The following is a 19,588-nucleotide window of genomic DNA, read 5'->3' on the forward strand; positions in this document are numbered from 1 at the left end:
AAACGCTTGACCAAAGTTAAACAATTTAAAGGCAATTCTATGTAAACTTCTGACCCATTGGGAATGTGATGAAAGAAATAAAAGCTGAAATAAATCATTCTCTCTACTATTATTCTCCCATTTCACATTCTTAAAATAAAGTGGTGATCCTAACTGACCTAAAACAGGGAATGTTTACTAGGATTAAATGCCAGGAATTGTGAAAAACTGAGTTTAAATGTATTTGGCTAAGGTGTATTTAAACTTCAGATTTCAACTGTATACACTACATGACACAAAAAAAGGATGTGGACACTTGCTCGTCGAACATCTCATTCCAAAATCATTGGCCATGGAAACCCATTTCGTTAAGCTCCTGACCAACAGTTATTGTGCTGACGTTGCTTCCAGGGGCAGTTTGGAACTCGGTAGTGAGTGTTGCAACAGAGGACAGACGACTTTTATGCGCTACACGCTTCAGCAGTCCCGTTCTGTGAGCTTGTGTGGCCTACCACTTTGCGGCTGAGCCGATGTTGCTCCTAGACGTTCCCACTTCACAATAACAGCACTTACAGTTGACCGGAGCAGCTCTAGCAGGGCAGAAATTTGATGAACTGACTTGTTGGAAAGGTGGCATCCTATGACGGTGCCAAGTTGAAAGTCACTGAGCTTTTCATTAAGGCCATTCTACTGTCAATGTTTGTCTATGGAGATTGGATGGCTGTATGCACAATTTTATACATCTGTCAGAAATGGGTGTGGCTGAAATAGCCAAATCCACTAAATATTTCCACTACATATTTCCATATTTCCAAATCCACTACATATTTCTGTATATATAGAGTATCACTTTTGCAACAAACTGTCTAAATGAAGACCAGAATTGACGTATTTCACTATAACTATGCCTAAAACATCTGGTTTAAAAATATATATTTTTAAATATGTAAGTTAGTCTTTAAAAGCTGTTAAAAGACCCAACATGTGTCTGATTTCAGTTTGGCTTGGATGCATATTTTATGTGATTGAAATACTATCATCTTTTATGATGCTGATAAAGGTGGCACCTTTACAGACGGTCCCTAAACGTGAATTCGTTTTCTCAAGATGCTGAAATAAATAAATCATATTTCTCCACTCCTGTTCCAGAGTAAAAATTTACATTTGGTGTATAATTTTACTGCAAGAAATGATTCATTCTGCAGGAGTTCATATTTTATCAGGCTATGTGAGAGGCTATAGACCTACAGTCAGCTTCCAGTATTCTATTTAATGCATCTGAACAGTACAGTTCCTTTGACGGGCCATGTTGAAGTCCCCATGACTGTCGAATTTGTATAGCGCCTCACAATTATCAGACGTAACACTGCTATCATCCTCTTTTACCACGTCAGCAAATCTTTCCCAAACACGAGACTATTGTTCTGGCCCTCCCTTCTATTCATTTTCAACTCCATTTCGCAGCGTTTCTCTTATTGACGACTTTGTCCTTTTTGCCTCAGCGGATCAATGTTAACTTTTTCTGCCCAAGTTCCCAAAAGCATTTGGCAATTGGCATGTATTTGTTGTTCTACAGTTATACCCTAAAGATTAGGCTTAGGCTACGCACTAGATAAAAAGAATGAAAGAAAAACCTCAGTGTAGCCTATAGATATGAATTGCACAAGAATGTTACATTTATGGATTTTTTATGCATTGTTTTCTCTTTATTCAACCTGCCCATCCACACGATGTTTCATGACCCTAAACCCTCCCGCCCCATGTTTATTTTTTTATTTCACCTTTATTTAACCAGGTAGGCTAGTTGAGAACAAGTTCTCATTTGCAACTGCGACCTGGCCAAGATAAAGCAAAGCAGTTTGACACATACAACAACACAGAGTTACACATGGAATAAACAAACATACAATCAATAATACAGTAGAAAAATCTAAATACAGCATGTGCAAATGAGGTATGATAAGAGAGGTAAGGCAATAAATAGGCCATGGTGGCAAAATAATTACAATATAGCAATTAAACACTGGAATGGTAGGATGTGTAGAAGATGAATGTGCAAGTTGAGATACTGGGGTGCAAAGGAGCAAGATAAAATACATATAAAATAAATATAGTATAAAATAAATACAGTATGGGGATGAGGAAGATTGGATGGGCTATTTACAGATGAGCTATGTACAGGTGCAGTAATCTGTGAGCTGCTCTGACAGCTGGTTCATAAAGCTAGTGAGGGAGGTAAGAGTCTCCAGCTTCAGAGATTTTTGCAGTTCGTTCCAGTCATTGGCAGCAGAGAACTGGAAAGAGAGGCGGCCAAAGTAGGAATTGGCTTTGGGGGTGACCAGTGAGATATATCTGCTGGAGCGCGTGCTACGGGTGGGTGCTGCTATGGTGACCAGTGAGCTGAGATAAGGCGAGGCTTTACCTAGCAGAGACTTGTAGATGACCTGGAGCCAGTGGGTTTGCGGACGAGTATGAAGCGAGGGCCAGCCAACGAGATCATACAGGTCGCAGTGGTGGGTAGTATTTGGGGCTTTGGTGACAAAACTGATGGCACTGTGATAGACTGCATCCAATATGTTGAGTAGAGTGTTGGAGGCTATTTTGTAAATGACATCGCCGACGTCGAGGATCGGTAGGATGGTCAGTTTAGCGAGGGTATGTTTGGCAGCATGAGTGAAGGATGCTTTGTTGCAAAATAGGAAGCCGATTATAGATTTCATTTTGGTTTGGAGATGTTTAATGTGAGTCTGAAAGGAGAGTTTACAGTTTAACAAGACACCTAGGTATTTGTAGTTGTCTACATATTCTAAGTCAGAACCGTCCAGAGTAGTGATGCTGGATGGGCGGGCAGGTGTGCGCAGCGATCAGTTGAAGAGCATGCATTTAGTTTTACTTGCATTTAAGAGCAGTTGGAGGCCACGGAAGGAGAGTTGTATGGCATTGAAGCTCATCTGGAGGTTATTTAACACAGTGTACAACGAAGGGCCAGAGGTATACAGAATGGTGTCGTCTGCGTAGAGGTGGATCAAAGAATCTCCAGCAGCGAGAGCGACATCATTGATGTATACAGAGAAGAGAGTTGGCCCGAGAATTGAACCCTGTGGCACCCCCATAGAGACTGCCAGAGGTCCAGACAACAGGCCCTCCGATTTGACATACTGAACTCTATCAGAGAAGAAGTTGGTGAACCAAGCGAGGCAATCATTTGAGAAACCAAGGCTGTTGAGTCTGCCAATAAGAATGTTGTGATTGACAGAGTCAAAGGCCTGGTCGATGAATACAGCTGCACAGTAATGTCTCTTATCGATGGCGGTTATGATATCGTTTAGGACCTCAAGCATGGCTGAGGTGCACCCATGACCAGCTCTGAAACCAGATTGCATAGCGTAGAAGTTACGGTGTGATTCGTAATGGTTGGTAATGTGTTTGTTAACTTGGCTTTAAACCTTACACCTTAGACCTTAGAAAGGCAGGGTAGAATAGATATAGGTCTGTAGCAGTTTGGGTCTAGAGTGTCTCCCCCTTTGAAGAGGGGGATGACCACGGCAGCTTTCCAATCTATGGGAATCTCAGACGATACGAAAGAGAGGTTGAACAGGCTAGTAATAGGGGTTGCAATAATTTCGGCAGATAATTTTAGAAATAGAGGGTCCAGATTGTCTAGCTCGGCTGATTTCTAGGGGTCCAGATTTTGCAGCTCCTTCAGAACATCAGCTATCTGGATTTGGGTGAAGGAGAAGTGGGGGAGGTTTGGGCGAGTTGCTGTGGGGAGCGCAGGGCTGTTGACCGGGGTAGGGGCAGCCAGGTGGAAAGTATGGCCAGCCGTAGAAAAATTCTTATTGAAATTCTCAATTATAGTGGATTTATCGGTAGTGATAGTGTTTCCTAGCCTCAGTGCAGTGGGCAGCTGGGAGGAGGTGCTCTTATTCTCCATGGACTTTACAGTGTCCCAGAACTTTTTTGCGTTTGTACTAGAGGATGCAAATTTCTGTTTGAAAAAGCTAGCCTTAGCTTTCCTAACTGCCTGTTGGTTCCTGACTTCCCTAAAAAGTTGCATATCACGGGGGCTATTCGATGCTAATGCAGACGCCACAGGATGTTTTTGTGCTGGTCAAGGGCAGACAAGTCTGGAGTGAACCAAAGGCTATATATATTCCTAGTTCTACATTTTTTGAACGGAGCATGCTTATTTAAGATGGTGAGGAAGACACTTTTAAAGAATAACCAGGCATTCTCTACTGATGGGATGAGGTCAATGTCATTCCATAACTGTGGGGACTGCAGGTAATGAGTCAACCCGCGCATCACTAATGCCCATATATTCCTTATAGTGTATGTGGCAGGGTGGCTTACTGGCTCTGATGCTGAAGGACTTTGTCTCTGTGCCAATATCGTTGGTGGCGTTGCAGAAGGCTGTGATGTCAGATGTCACTTTGATGGACACCACGCTGATAGTGCTCTGCTCCGTGGCTCTGGTCAGCACCTCGCGCCAGCTCTGTTAACACACAGCACACACACACACTAATGTCATATCATCAGTCACAGCAATGTGCATCGGAAAGAGACATAACCAAGAAAATTAGATAGCATAAAAAAATTCATGCAATGTAAATATGCCCACATATGTAAACTGCCCAGTGTACTGCCAAGCCTTGTTTTACCTGGCTGCCAGTCACGGTCCAGGAGATGGTGGGCAGGGGGTGTGCATGTGCCTCACAGCTCAGGTTCACCCACTTCCCAGTTCCCTCATCCATTTCAACCTCCCTGTCAGCATCCTTCATCTGGGGAGCACCTGGGAGATGGGTTACAAACACATACACATTATAGACTCAGGTAAAAGACCGTTTTTGAGCTATGAAAACATCTTATCTGACAAACTCAATTCATTGTTTCTCAATCCATTGTTTCTGGTAGAACAACCAGGGTGGGTGTATGTTTTTGTTCTGTCATATCACACCTGATACAACTAATCGCCAAGTAGTGAAAGTGCTGGGCTAAAGCAAAAATGTGTACCCCCTTGGGAGTTCCCCAGAAATGGACTGTATGTTACAGAGAGTACATGTGGTGGCGTGGTGACTCACCCTGGACGATGATGTGGACCGAGCCAGAGGTGTGCAGTCCAGGCAGGGAAGAAACAGTCACCTCACACACATACTCTCCTGCCGTGTCATAGGTGGCATCCTGCAGGAACAGCACGTGGCCTTTTCCAACCTGCTGCCCATTCTACACAAAGACAAAAATATACACACAAACATAAGACATATAAGAGGGAACATTACTAAGTCCACATAACTGAATAACAATGCATGATTAGCTACATTCGGCAAGTGACATGGTCATCTGTTATGTCAGTCTTATAAATGGCTTTCATTTAAAGCACTAAGGTAGTGCTTATTACGGGGTATACTGTACCTTGAACCAGACAGTGGCGGTTTCCAGGGAAGACAGAGCGTTGCAGGTAGCAGTCAGACTCTCTCCTTTTAACAAGATCTCTGAGTCTTTGGGCACCACAACAGCTGGGTCCAGATCTGGAGAGAGTAGACATGATGTGAGGACAAGACATTGCTAAGTACCATGCTAGTGTGTGGTCCATGCAACCTTTTTCCATTCAAATGCCTTCTCAATTTGAATTACATCACTGCAAATCATGTTAATCGACGGTGAAAATGTTGACTTCAATTAAATTATCTTAATGAGTAGTGAAGTGATGCAGTGACAAGTGAGCAATTGGAACACAACAGCAGAGCTATCTTGGTAATCAAAGGTCCATGAGTAAAAATAATTGATGGCGTAAACTCAGTCAAGCAACTAATTCAACCACTTCCAGTCTAAACAAACAGAGCATAAAAAATACACGTGTACGTGTGCGTGCGCATGTTTCATTATGTGTGTGTGTGTGTGTGTGTGTGTGTGTGTTAGCTAACTTACAGTGGATAGTGAGCTGCATGTCTCCCGTGACCTGCTCGTAGGTGTCCAAGTCCAGAGAACGACACTGGTAGACCCCGCTGTCCCCACGGATCACCTCCCTCAGCACCAAAGTGTCATCGCTGGCCTCCAGCGCCGTCTCCTGCTCCTGAGAGGGGCAACATCAGGTGTACACTGTCATATTAATGGATCTACATTTTGGATACTTTTATGGAATGGAAATCTTTGGCAAATGTAGACTTTGGGGTGAACTATCCCTTTTAAGTCACACCCAAACAACAGCTTAACATTTACATTACATTTGAGTCATTTAGCAGACGCTCTTATCCAGAGCGACTTACAAGTACATACATTCATACTTTTTTTGTACTGGCCCCCCGCTTAACTAGTCTGGTTACCGGGAGCTACAGTATATAAACCCTTTAAAATGTTCCTTAAAATTTTAAAGGGTCAGGGGTCCAGGTGGGTCACGGGAGGATATTTTTTGTGCATTGAAAAAATATATATTCTCCTTGCTGCCAAGATGAGGGCCTAAAATGTTCTTGCCCAGGGCCAGGGCAGAATTCAGCAGTGCAGAAAACCGACCACGCCCATTGTCACACCAAGGGATGGGCAAAAATGACAAAATACAATGACAAAATACCATAAAGATCAATGTATCAAATACTACAAAATACATGTATTCTGAAATGTATTTAATTAAAATACATGTACAGTTGAAGTCAGAAGTTTACCTACACCTTAGCCAAATACATTTAAACTCAGTTTTTCACAATTCCTGACATTTAATCCTAGTAAACATTCCCTGTCTTAGGTCAGTTAGGATCACCACTTTATTTTAAGAATGTGAAATGTCAGAATAATAGTAGAGAGAATTATTTATTTCAGCTTTAATTTCTTTCATCACATTCCCAGTGGGTCAGAAGTTTACATACACTCAATTAGTATTTGGTAGCATTGCATTTAAATTGTTTAACTTGGGTCAAACATTTTGGGTAGCCTTTCACAAGCTTCCTACAATAAGTTGGGTGAATTTTGGCCCATTCCTCCTGACAGAGCTGGTGTAACTGAGTCAAGTTTGTAGCCCTCCTTGCTCGCACACGCTTTTTCAGTTCTGCCCACAAATGTACTATATGACTGAGGTCAGGGCTTTGTGATGGCCACTCTAATACCTTGACTTTGTTGTCCTTAAGCCATTTTGCCACAACTTTGGAAGTATGCTTGGGGTCATTGTCCATTTGGAAGACCCATTTGTGACTGTCACGTTCCCGACCTGTTTTCTGTTGTTTTGTATGTGTTTATTTGGTCAGGACGTGAGCTGGGTGGGAATTCTATGTTGTGTGTCCAGTTTGTCTGTTTCTATGTCAGCCTAGTGTGGGTTCTCAATCAGAGACAGATGGTAGTCGTTGTCTCTGATTGAGACTCATATATAGGAGGCTTGTTTTGTATTGGGATTTTGTGGGTGTTTGTTACCTGTCTCTGTGTTTGTCTTCTGCACCAGATAGGTCTGTATTCGGTTTTGCACATTTGTTATTTTGTATGTTGTTTGTAGTGTTTCATTTGTGTTTGTATTAAACATGTTTAACACTAGCCGCGCTGCGTTTTGGTCCTCTCCTTCACCCCTGGAAGAAGACCTTTAGTGACCAAAATTTTACTTCCTGACTGATGTCTTGAGATGTTGCTTCAATATATCCACATACCTTTCCTACCTCATGATGCCATCTATTTTGTGAAGTGCACCAGTTCCTCCAGCAGCAAAGCACCCCCACAACATGATGCTGCCACCCCCGTGCTTCACGGTTGGGATGGTGTTCTTCGGCTTGCAAGCTTCCCCCCTTTTCCTCCAAACATACCGATGGTCATTATGGGCAAACAGTTCTATTTTTGTTTCATCAGACCAGAGGACATTTCTCCAAAAAGTATGATCTTTGTCCCCATGTGCAGTTGCAAACCGTAATCTGGCTTTTTATGGCAGTTTTGGAGCAGTGGCTTCTTCCTAGCTGAGCGTTATGGTTTCAGGTTATGTCGATTTAAGATTCGTTTTACTGTGGATATAGATACTTCTGTACCTGTTTCCTCCAGCATCTTCACAAGGTCCTTTGCTGTTGTTCTGGGATTGATTTGCACTTTTTGCACCAAAGTACATTCATCTCTAGGACACAGAATGCGTCTCCTTCCTGAGCGGTATGACGGCTGCGTGGTCCCATGGTGTTTATACTTGCATACTATTGTTTGTACAGATGAACGTGGTACCTTCAGGAGTTTGGAAATTGCTCACAAGGATGAACCAGACTTGTGGAGGTCTACAATTCTTTTTCTGAGGTCTTGGCTGATTTCTTTTAATTTTCCCATGATGTCAAGCAAAGAGGCACTGAGTTTGAAGGTAGTCCTTGAAATACATCCACAGGTACACCTCCAATTGACTGAAATGTTGGCAATTAGCCTAACAGAAGCTTCGAAAGCCATGACACGCCTTTTCTGGAATTTTCCAAGCTGTTTAAAGGCACAGTCAACTTAGTGTATGTAAACGTCTGACCCACTGGAATTGTGATACAGTGAAATAATCTGTCTGTAAACAATTGTAGGAAAAATGACTTGTGTCATGCACAAAGTAGATGTCCTAATCGACCTGCCAAAACCATAGTTTGTTAACAAGAAATTTGTGGAGTGGTTGAAAAGCGAGTTTTAATGACTCCAATCTAAGCATATGTAAACTTCCGTCTTCAACTGTATTTAGTATTTTAAAATACAGCAACAACATTTTCAGTAACCGATACAGAAACATTTTACTTGCTATGACTGTGATATGTTGTTGCTACACTACATAAAATCAAATCAAATTTTATTGGTCACATACACATGGTTAGCAGATAATGTGTGTGTAGCTTCTGTGCTTCTAGTTCCAACAATGCAGTAATATCTAACAAGTTATGTAACAATTTCACAACTACCTAATACACACAAATCTAAAGGGATGGAATAAGAATATGTACATATAAATATATGGATGAGCGATGACTGAGCGGCATAGGCAAGATGCAATAGATGGTATAAAATATAGTATATACATATGAGACGAGTATGTAAGATACAGTGGGGAGAACAAGTATTTGATAACCTACAAAATCGGCAGTGTTTCCTACTTACAAAGCATGTAGAGGTCTGTAATTTTTTATCATAGGTACACTTCAACTGTGAGAGACGGAATCTAAAACAAAAACCCAGAAAATCACATTGTATGATTTTTAAGTAATTAATTAGCATTTTATTGCATGACATAAGTATTTGATACATCAGAGAAGCATAACTTAATATTTGGTACAGAAACCTTTGTTTGCAATTACAGAGATCATACGTTTCCTGTAGTTCTTTACCAGGTTTGCACACACTGCAGCAGGGATTTTGGCCCACTCCTCCATACAGACCTTCTCCAGATCCTTCAGGTTTCGGGGCTGTCGCTTGGCAATACGGACTTTCAGCTCCCTCCAAAGATTTTCTATTGGGTTCATCTCTGGAGACTGGCTAGGCCACTCCAGGACCTTGAGATGCTTCTTACGGAGCCACTCCTTAGTTGCCCTGGCTGTGTGTTTCGGGTCATTGTCATGCTGGAAGACCCAGCCACGACCCATTGATTGAGTGTGTGGACAGGTGTCTTTTATACAGGTAACGAGTTCAAACAGGTGCAGTTAATACAGCTAATGAGTGGAGAACAGGAGGGCTTCTTAAAGAAAAACTAACAGTTCTGTGTGAGCCAGAATTCTTACTGGTTGGTAGGTGATCAAATACTTATGTCATGCAATAAAATGCTAATTAATTACTTAAAAATCATACAATGTGATTTTCTGGATTTTTGTTTTAGATTCCGTCTCTCACAGTTGAAGTGTACCTATGATACAAATGACAGACCTCTACATGCTTTGTAAGTAGGAAAACCTGCAAAATCGGCAGTGTATCAAATACTTGTTCTCCCCACTGTATGTAAACATTATTGAAGTGGCATTATTAAAGTTACTAGTGATCCATTTATTAAAGTGGCCAATGATTTCAAGTCTGTATGTAGGCAGCAGCCTCTCTGTGTTAGTTATGGCTGTTTAACAGTCTGATGGCCTTGAGATAGAAGCTGTTTTTCAGTCTCTCGGTCCCAGCTTTGATGCACCTGTACTGACCTTGCCTTATGGATGGTAGCGGGGTGAACAAGTAGTGGCTCGGGTGGTTGTCCTTGATGATCTTTTTGGCCTGCCTGTGACATCGGGTGCTGTAGGTGTCCTGGAGGGCGGGTCGTTTGCCTCTGGTGATGAATTGTGCAGACCGCACCACCCTCTGGAGAGCCTTGTGGTTTTGGGCGGTGCAGTTGCCGTACCAGGCTGTGATACAGCCCGACAGGATGCTCTCAAATGTGCATCTGTAAAAGTTTGTAAGGGTTTTAGGTGACAAGCCAAATTTCTTCAGCCTCCTGTGTGGGTGGACCATTTCAGTTTGTCCGTCATGTGTACGCAGAGGAACTTAAAACTTTCCACCTTCTCCACTGCTGTCCAGTCGATATGGATAGGGGGGTGCTGCCTCTGCTGTTTCCTGAAGTCCATGATCATCTCCTTTGTTTTGTTGACGTTGAGTGAGAGGTTGTTTTCCTGATACCACACTCCGACTGCCCTCACCTCCTCCCTGTAGGCTGTCTCGTCATTGTTGGTAATCAAGCCCATTACTGTTATGTCGTCTGCAAACTTGATGATTGAGATTGAGGTGTGCATGGCTACGCAGTCATGGATGAACAGGGAGCACAGGAGGGGGCTGAGCATGCACCCTTGTGGGGCCCCAGTGTTGAGGATCAACGAAGTGGAGATGTTGTTTCCTACCTTCAGCACCTGGGGGCAGCCTGTCAGAAAGTCCAAGACCCAATTGCACAGGGCGTGGTTGAGACCCAGGGCCTCGAGCTTATTGATAAGCTTGGAAGGTACTATGGTGTTGAATGCTGAGCTGTAGTCAATGAACAGCATTCTTACAGGTATTCCTCTTGTCCAGATGGGATAGGGCAGTGTGCAGTGTGATGACGATTGCATCGTCTGTGGACCTTTGGGGCGGTAGCAAAATTGAAGTGGGTCTAGGGTGGCAGGTAAGGTAGAGGTGATATGATCCTTGATTAGTCTCTCAAAGCACTTCATGATGACAGAAGTGAGCACTACGGGGCGATAGTCATTTAGTTCAGTTATCTTAGCTTTCTTGGGAACAGGAACAATGGTGGCCATCTTGAAGCATGTGGGCACAGCAGACTGGGATAGGGATTGATTGAATATGTCCGTAGCTTTACACCACTCCAGCTGACGCTTGGCATTGCGCATGGTGAATTTAGGCTTGTTTGGCCAAGGAAACCCATATCATGAAGCTCCCGACAAAAAGTTATTGTGCTGACATTGCTTGCAGAGGCAATTTGGAACTCGGTAGTAAGTGTTGCAACCGAGTACAGATGATTTTTATGTGGTCATCCTACAAAAACTACAAATGCCTTGATGATCTGGACGAGACTGCCAAATTGAGGCAAAAGTAAGAATCTCTGTATTAACTATCTAATGTTAGCTATATTTAGTAATTAATAAATTGGCAACATTTCTTTAAACTGACAATTCTTTGAACTGTCTTGTGCAAGTTTTAAATTGACACAATACCTGTTAGTAAAGGTGTCAGCTGAGAGTAAATAGAGCCGAATCTATTGATAAAAGTCACCTTGTCCGAGAGAGATTTACATGGTTATCAAAACGTCACTCCAGGGTAAACCTAAAACGAAACACAGCCCTTATTTTAAGTGGCTCTAAAATCCTATGGGGAAAATGAAGGGCGGAAAAACAATTGGAACCATTTCCCTATTTGACCACTAGGTTTTATGGGTACTATGACACATCCACTGTGGGGCTCTATGGGGTGACGTCAGAGTTGGGGTGTCCCAAGGATCCCGTTTATAGACTTTTCTGTGACGCGACTTATGCTTTTGGTCATTGACAAGGCAACACTCCATCTTAACTCCTCCTCCACATTTACTGGATTGGTTGAACCTCACTCGACAGGTTTTTCCTCTCGTCAGGACCAGAATGTGGGGTGTCACGCTCAGGCGTTTCTTTTACGCCTGTTACGTTATGTTAGGGAACCCCTGCTCTGAATGACCAAATCATGCTTCTATCCACATTCCAGTCTTAAGACCCAACAGGGGAAACCTTAAATGTGTTATTGTGGTCAGTTGAACATACTGTAGGTATTGTGTGTGAGACATGGGAATGAGAACTATTCCATCCTGAAGATTTTGATCTCCAGTCAGTCACAGACCTTGCCCGACGGGGTCCAAAGATCTCTCCCAGAGCCACAGGGTCAAACATTATGCGGTCCCGTTCACAAGGCCTACACTTCTACTCCGAGGCCTGAGTCTGAATATCAAAAACATTCTCCAGATGTCTCCTGCGTGTCATTTTTTCCCCCTCGTTTTATGGTTCTCTGGACTCAATAGGCAGACGCAGAAAAGCGGGCCATTCTTACTTGTTCTCGGTTGAAAGTGAAGGGCGGCGGGGGGTTGCCATCGCCTTGGCAACGAAGCTCCACAGTGTCCCCCTCTTTGACCAGGCCCTGGGGAGATTCCTTCCACAACTCGATGATGGTCGTGGGGACTGCGGGACAAAAACCATACATCAACGGGGCTATTCAACGCCTGGTGAAGTCACCAGGCTACGCCGCTTTACAAGCCAGTCATTTACTCAGCACTGACAACAGCAAAGTTTGTGTTTTGTCATCACTGTCATGGTATGCGAAATTGGTTCAAACAACACCAGACATATTGAGAAAACATTGTGGGCTAAAATTGAAAGAGCGCCAAAGATGGTGGGTTTGGATTAGATTAGTTGGTTTACTACTTTGACAATCCAGAAGCTGTTGTTGACTTGTTTTAGATAGGCTGATATATTTCATAGGCTTTAACTTGGGTGTTGTAGAGAGAAACACCAGCAAACACCCTACTAGTTTTATGGTAGGGAAATTCATAAAAACAACTGGAGAGCGCCTTTATCACAAAGAGGAAGCATTAGCTCTAGTTAGCAATACATTCAATTGAACTCAATAATGCTAAAAGTATTAGCATGCTGAGTTAGCATAAGTTGTGCGGTTAGCGATAGCATGTCTGGGGTATATGACAGTTGGTAGGTTTCTTACAGTGCACAGTGATGTTGATGACCTTGGACTTGGCTGTCCTCACACCTTCTGGAACGTAGTAGCTGACCTCACAAGAGAACAGGGCGTCCTTGTCCTCCTTGGCCACTTTGTACTGCAGCTCACTCTGGACCGTGTAGAAGCCACTGGACTCACGGGTCACCAATGTTACCACATTGATCTCTGTGAGGGGTGAGAAAAACACTGATTTAGCTGCTATCACAGACTGATAGATAGCTGACATCCGGAAACACTTCTTCGTGTAACGACAACATGTATTTCAGTAACTGTTGTGAGTCTCACCACATGAAGTCAAAACAAGAAAATTGCTTGACTAGTTTTTCTCAAATAGTCCATTGGTGAGATAGTCCATTGGTATTCTTGCTACTCACGGCCATGTGTGGGGGTAAGTGGGCTGCTGTCACGGTACCAGGTGATGTTGGGTTTGGGGAAGCTGTTCCTTGCCTCACACGATGCAATCTGTATAGAGGGAATAAGATACCGTAAAGCGTTTTATAATGTTCAATGTTGCTTTCATGGACTGAGAGATAAAGTGAGATGTACTCAAGTGGACTGCCTAGTGCCTACCCTTGATGGCAGCTCATTGGTCACAGAGATTCCAGCATGGACACCTTCAATTACTGAGGCCTCTGGAGGATCTGGAAAAAATAACATTATCAATGTATAGACGCATTCTATCAATAACCACTGAAACACCTGGTAATGGGAAGAGTATGTGCCCATACTGTGCTGTACCCAAATCCTCAATCATTTGGATAACAAGGAGAGAGAAGTTGGATCAAGCACAAACAGATCTGGACCATCAGGCTAGGAAGAGACTGATGCAGAGTCCAATGTCTTACCGAACACCCTGAGGTGGGTCTTGCCTTCTCCGTTGCCTGCAGCCATGCCGTTGACTTGGCAGAAGAACTCCCTCTCATCAGTCAGCTGGACGTCCTGGATGGTAAGCAGCACGCCCTCCTGGTCCCCAATGTCGGACACTGTGATACGGCCCGTAAAGTCTGTACCACCATCCACTATCTGCTGTGTGTTGTCACCGTAGTAGATCCGCTCCCGGCTACTGCTACCGGGATTCCTCTGTAGGGAAGGAAAGTGCCAGAAGATGAACTAGGTTGAATGTGAAAAATACAGTGTACTGTACATAGAAATTAATTGGTGTGTCATCGCATGTGAGCGGAGTGGACCAGTTGGAAATCCCGTTCATCGCTCATGGAGCGGTGCTCCTTTCCAACCGCTCCGCCTAAAACCGTTGTGTACTCACAGGAAAAAAAACTGCCGCTCCAAATTCGCTCCATTCATTAAAATCACAATTTGACCAACAGCAATCTATTTCTGTGACTACCTGGACCTACCATTTGGTTTTGAAGTATTGAAACCAAACCATATGGATTTGAATGAAAATTATTTGAATAAACATGAAAAGGTGAATGTAAGAAGTGCACATAATTTAAAATAGGCTAAATGTCATATTAAACAGCATATAAACACTCTAAATAGGTCAGGAGCCAGACAGGGAGACTAAGCCATATCTCAGACTGGCCAATAAAAATAAAAGATTAACATGGGCAAAAGAACACAGACACTGGACAGAGGAACTCTGCCTAGAAGGCCAGCATTCCGGAGTCACCTCTTCACTGTTGACGTTGTGGACACTTTTGAAGTTGTGGACACTACATCACCACACTCCCTCTCTTGCTCTTGGTCCTCATCTTTCTAAGTCACCTTGATTTAGCACCTGTGAGTTCTATCAGTTTCTTTATGAAAATATTTAGTGAACTCTATGACAGTAGCTGAAGCAAGGGGCTATAGCAGCACACAAGGAGACTACAAATGCATGTTGGGCCGGGCATGCCCTGAGCTCTTTAAGTGAGTGCTACAAGAGTGAAATTCGAGCAGCGAGGAGTCCGACGCTCCAACCTTTGGGAATCTCGCTCTGCGCTCCAGTCAAATTGGGCACGCTCCGCACACATACTTAGATGAGAGAGAGAGAGAGAGAGAGAGAGAGAGAGAGAGAGAGAGGGAGAGAGAGAGAGAGAGAGAGAGAGAGAGAGAGAGAGAGAGGCAGAGAGAGAGAGAGAGGCAGAGAGAGAGAGAGAGAGAGAGAGAGAGAGGCAGAGAGAGGCAGAAAATGGTCCAGAAGTACTCACCACAAACCACTGGATCATGACTGCTCTGGCCTGCTCACTGAAGACATACTGGCAGGGGATGTCTGCTATGTCACCCAGGTACACCTCCACACTCTCCTCCATGGTCATGTTCACCTTGGCCCAGGCTGCAAAGAACAAACACAACACCATCATCAGTGTCTTGTCACACCAAGGACCACAACAACATGCAAGGCAGGCCAAAAACAGGCTTCGCATTTTATATTTCAAAATACTTTTTTTTTATTCATTACCCCTATTGTGCCAGTACTATAATGACACACAGGCACAGTGTGAAAGCCAGCATGTTCACTCTATTGCAAACTGATGGATCAGTGGGACCTGTGTTTTGTCCGCTCTAACGGTGTGAGAACTAGACACTGTGGCTGGCTGGCAGAGGGGAGAGATGTTACAATGTGTGGAATGTGTGAAGCAGGGCCCACCCTGGTCCCTCCAGGAGCACTGGGCAGTGTCCAGCTCTTCAGCATGTCACCCGCCAGCCGCCAGCACAGAGAAAAGGCTTGTTTTACACACAGACTGAAGAATTACTGCAGTGTTCCCTGTTAACCCGTGACCGAGCCAACAAACTATCCTAAAACTGGCCCGCTCAGCATCGTCATGAGAACCACCAGACACAAGATAGAGCCTGTTTGATGTATAACAGCATTATAAAAACATTTTTTTTAATAGGATGTAGAATCTAGCACTATTCTTGGCAGATCTGTCTAGACTTTAGGGTCACACAGCTACCCATAACCAAATAATTGAAAGTTATATAGTTTTCTACTGCAGGGTTTTGTAATTTTAGGTAACAATCAAATATGCAATATTAATTGAATTGGGTTATAATCATGTTTCACACTCATGTCTGTTCTGAAGGTCACTTTTCCAAAATGATCTGGCAACGTTGTTCTCAAGCCTCTTCCCACTACATTGAAGCTGGGCCACACAGACATTCTCTGAGACAGTCTTACAGTACGTGTTGTTTTGTTACCACATTGTTCTTGTGATCTCCAGTAGGTAGCCCCCACACAGATCTCTATCTATAGTAATACCCTGTCTGAGCCAGAGAAAAGGAGACATGCCTCAAATTAAGCCTCCCGTTCATGCTGGAGAGATACTTGCTCTTCAATCCCCCTTCCCCGACACACATGTAAATATTGCATGGTAAATTGTTGAGTGCCTTCCTGTATTTATACTAAAGCTACTTTTTTATTCTATTCTACTGCGCTCATTTCCTTTTTTATTTTAATTTTTATCTTTAATTATTTCTTATTTTTGTCGCAATATCGAGAGGGAACCTGCAAGTAAGCATTTCGTTGGACTGTGCATACCATGTGTATCCTGTACATACGATAAATAAACATGAACTTGAAACTTGAACTACCCTTGGTGCCACAGCAATCCGCCACACTGACTTGTAAGCTATGACCCCCACTCTGTTCTCCTCTCCCTCTCTACCCCGCACATCCCCCTCTTTCTGGCTCAAAGACAGTCTGTTTTTCTCCCCTCGTCCCACCCCTCCATCTATCTAGCCAGATCCTAGTCCACTGGGGCCACCATGCACCCCCTCCTATCTACACCCCCTCGTCTTTTTATTTTTCTCTCAATCCATTTCAACCCCCCCTCTCGCTGTCTACCCCTGTCTCAACCGCACCCCACCTTCTCTATCTCACCCCAACCCCTCTTCTCTCTCTAACCTCCATCTTCACTTCAGCATGGAGAGAAGTAGAGAGAATTGAGAGAGGCTTCCTTCTTAATCGGAAGCATGTGAGAGGCGGGGACTGGTGCTGGTAGGGAGCCGGGGAGTATTAATGGGTTTCCTCCATGTTGGCAGAAGGAGCCCTGACTGGGTGGAGGGGAAGGGGAGAGCAGACATTGGTAGTGGTAAGGGGGTGAAATTGCTTTTCAATTCAATTCAGGGCTTTATTGGCATGGAAAATATATGTTTACATTGTCAAAGCAAGTGAAATAGATTATAAACAAAAGTGAAAAACAATGAACAGAAAAAAATGAGATTTCTTTTCACAGGAAACATTACACTCACAAACATTCTAAAGGAATAGAGACATTTAAAATGTCATATTATGGCTATAAACAGTGTTGTAACAATGTGCAAATAAATAAATCAACATAAATATGGGTTGTACAATGGTTGTTATTCATTGGTTGCCCTTTTCTTGTGGTCACACATCTTGCTGCTGTGATGGCACATTGTGATATTTCAACCAAAAGATGTGAGTTTATCGAAATTGGATTTGTTTTTTGAATTCTTTGTGGGTCTCTGTAATCTGAGGGAAATATGTGTCTCTAATATGGTCATACATTTAGCAGGAGGTTAGGAAGTGCAGCTCAGTTTCCACCTCATTTTGTGGGCAGTGTGCACATAACCTGTCTTCTCTTGTGAGCCAGGTCTGCCTACGGCGGCCTCTCTCAAGAGCAAGGCTATGGTCACTGAGTCTGTACAAAGCTTTCCTTAATTTTGGGTCAGTCACAGTGGTCAGGTATTCTGCCACTGTGTACTCTCTGTTTAGGGCCAAAATAGCATTCTAGTTTGCTCAGCTTTTTTGTTATTTCTTTCCAATGTGTCAAGTAATTATCTTGTTGTTTTCTCACCACATAAGAGTAGGAATGCCAATGTCAAAGAAGACATGGCAAGAGGGGGGGGGGCTAGGGGGGTCCTGGAATGGAATTGGAATCGGCCTCATTCATTTGTTTGTGTGGTGTGTGTGTACTGTATGTGTGTTTGTGAGGAGGGTATGTGTCTGAGTCTGTATGTGTGTGTGTCCAAGCCCACAAGCCATTACCATTTGCACTTTCTGGAAGTATTTTCAAACTTCTATATTCAGATACGTCATTTTAAATCACACACAAATGCATGCACGCAGACACATACACACACACAAATGCATGGACGCACACACATACATACAGAGCCCTTATTAAACTCACAGTCACATCCCGCTGGTCCTATTGAGCTTTCCCACCCCCACTGTCAGCCTGCTTTTTCCCTCCTTTATCCTGTCCACAGCACCAAGCAACCAGCCTGCTCATTGTGGCCCTGCTTGTTGAGGCTTATTTGTGTCAATTCTCCCAGTCTCTCATCTGGTTTCTCTCTCAATCTCTCTTTCCCTCGCTCCGAGCCATGAGGCCCCAGGCTGTATTCAGTCAGCTCTAAGACGCACACGCCATTGTTCCCACACCTGGTAAGACCTTAGCCTCTGCCTCTCTCCAGAATGTTTGTTCACCTCAAACTCAGAGGTTACAGGGAGTTTTTCACGTACCACTAAGGTTGTTTGCTGTTTATCTCCTGAGCTGTGGTGGTTTAGCTCATGAGGGAACAGGAGTAGAGAGGAGGGGGCAAAGTTTCCGTCTCTTTGGGCCTCGTCATTTTTGGGCTAATCCGATTAGCTTGCGGACAGAATATCTACTAATCGGGGGATTTAACTCCAAAGCCAACATGGGCTGCCTTATCTGTGTAGACTTACAGATACAACAGCAGCATACCTCACCTGTGGACTACTCAGTCAGAGTGTTGTCCCTGGTTACCACAGTCTGCTGGCTGGAAACCGCCACTGGATATTTGGACGTGTTGACAGGGCCCGTAATGAGGCAATGAGGCCCGAAACTGCTGGGCTGTCACAGAGGCAATGGAGGGGGGTGTACCAAGGAGATTTAAAATTTGTCCCGTTCTTAGGGAACATTGCCCATTGAATCCAAGCTGCATTGTTAACAGTCAGAGGCATTGCAGACAATAGCACTGAGACAATGGGAAGTGCCGCATGGATTGTTTGAGGGGGGTCTTGCATACAGTCGGTCATTATACACCTAATACGCAGACAATAGCATTAGAAGCTAATCACGGTAGTCTCAACATTAGCTTCTGTGCACCTCCCCTCACCTCCCTCACTGACAAAGCGGATCAGCTTGGGTTGCAGGCCCATCTGAGCTCCATTAAAGCTCCAGCTGTTCCTCGTCATCCTCCTTATCCACGGTAACAGACCCACCCTGCCTCTGCCAACCGTTGACGACAACACACACGAATCACCTGTGGCAATAGAAATTAAAGCTATTTAAATGGGAGATATAGCCTAATCCCTCCATGTCTAGCCAGGCATGAAATAGTGCAATATGTATGTTGTGGCAGATAACCAGTGCCTGTTCACACTGCTACCATCCAGAAGGCGAGGTCAGTACAGGTGCATCAAAGCTGGGATCAAGAGACTGAAAAACAGCTTCTATCTCAAGGCCATCAGACTGCAAAACAGCAATCACTAACTCACTAGAGGCTGCTGCCTACATTGAGACCCAATCACTGGCCACTTTAATAAATGGAT

General features: G+C 43.8%; 1 protein-coding gene across 2 annotated transcripts in view; it reads right to left on the minus strand.

Annotated features, from left to right (window-relative positions):
* The window catches only part of LOC129818553 (cell surface glycoprotein MUC18-like), a 76,441-nt gene that overhangs the window by 7,850 nt on the left and 49,003 nt on the right, over positions 1-19,588 (minus strand). The window contains exons 2-12 of one of the 2 annotated variants that reach the window (XM_055874589.1): positions 15,255-15,379; positions 13,950-14,184; positions 13,675-13,745; positions 13,479-13,566; positions 13,090-13,269; positions 12,424-12,551; positions 5,908-6,052; positions 5,392-5,507; positions 5,061-5,202; positions 4,641-4,771; positions 4,333-4,474 (exon numbers count right to left, since the gene is read on the minus strand). In XM_055874589.1, the coding sequence (XP_055730564.1) occupies positions 4,333-4,474; positions 4,641-4,771; positions 5,061-5,202; positions 5,392-5,507; positions 5,908-6,052; positions 12,424-12,551; positions 13,090-13,269; positions 13,479-13,566; positions 13,675-13,745; positions 13,950-14,184; positions 15,255-15,379 (1,503 nt within the window). Of the gene's footprint in view, positions 1-4,332; positions 4,475-4,640; positions 4,772-5,060; positions 5,203-5,391; positions 5,508-5,907; positions 6,053-12,423; positions 12,552-13,089; positions 13,270-13,478; positions 13,567-13,674; positions 13,746-13,949; positions 14,185-15,254; positions 15,423-19,588 lie in introns of those variants that run through there. The other variant, XM_055874580.1, reaches the window with a different exon arrangement.

This window comes from Salvelinus fontinalis, chromosome 2, assembly GCF_029448725.1.
Source record: "Salvelinus fontinalis isolate EN_2023a chromosome 2, ASM2944872v1, whole genome shotgun sequence".
NCBI lineage: Eukaryota > Metazoa > Chordata > Actinopteri > Salmoniformes > Salmonidae > Salvelinus > Salvelinus fontinalis.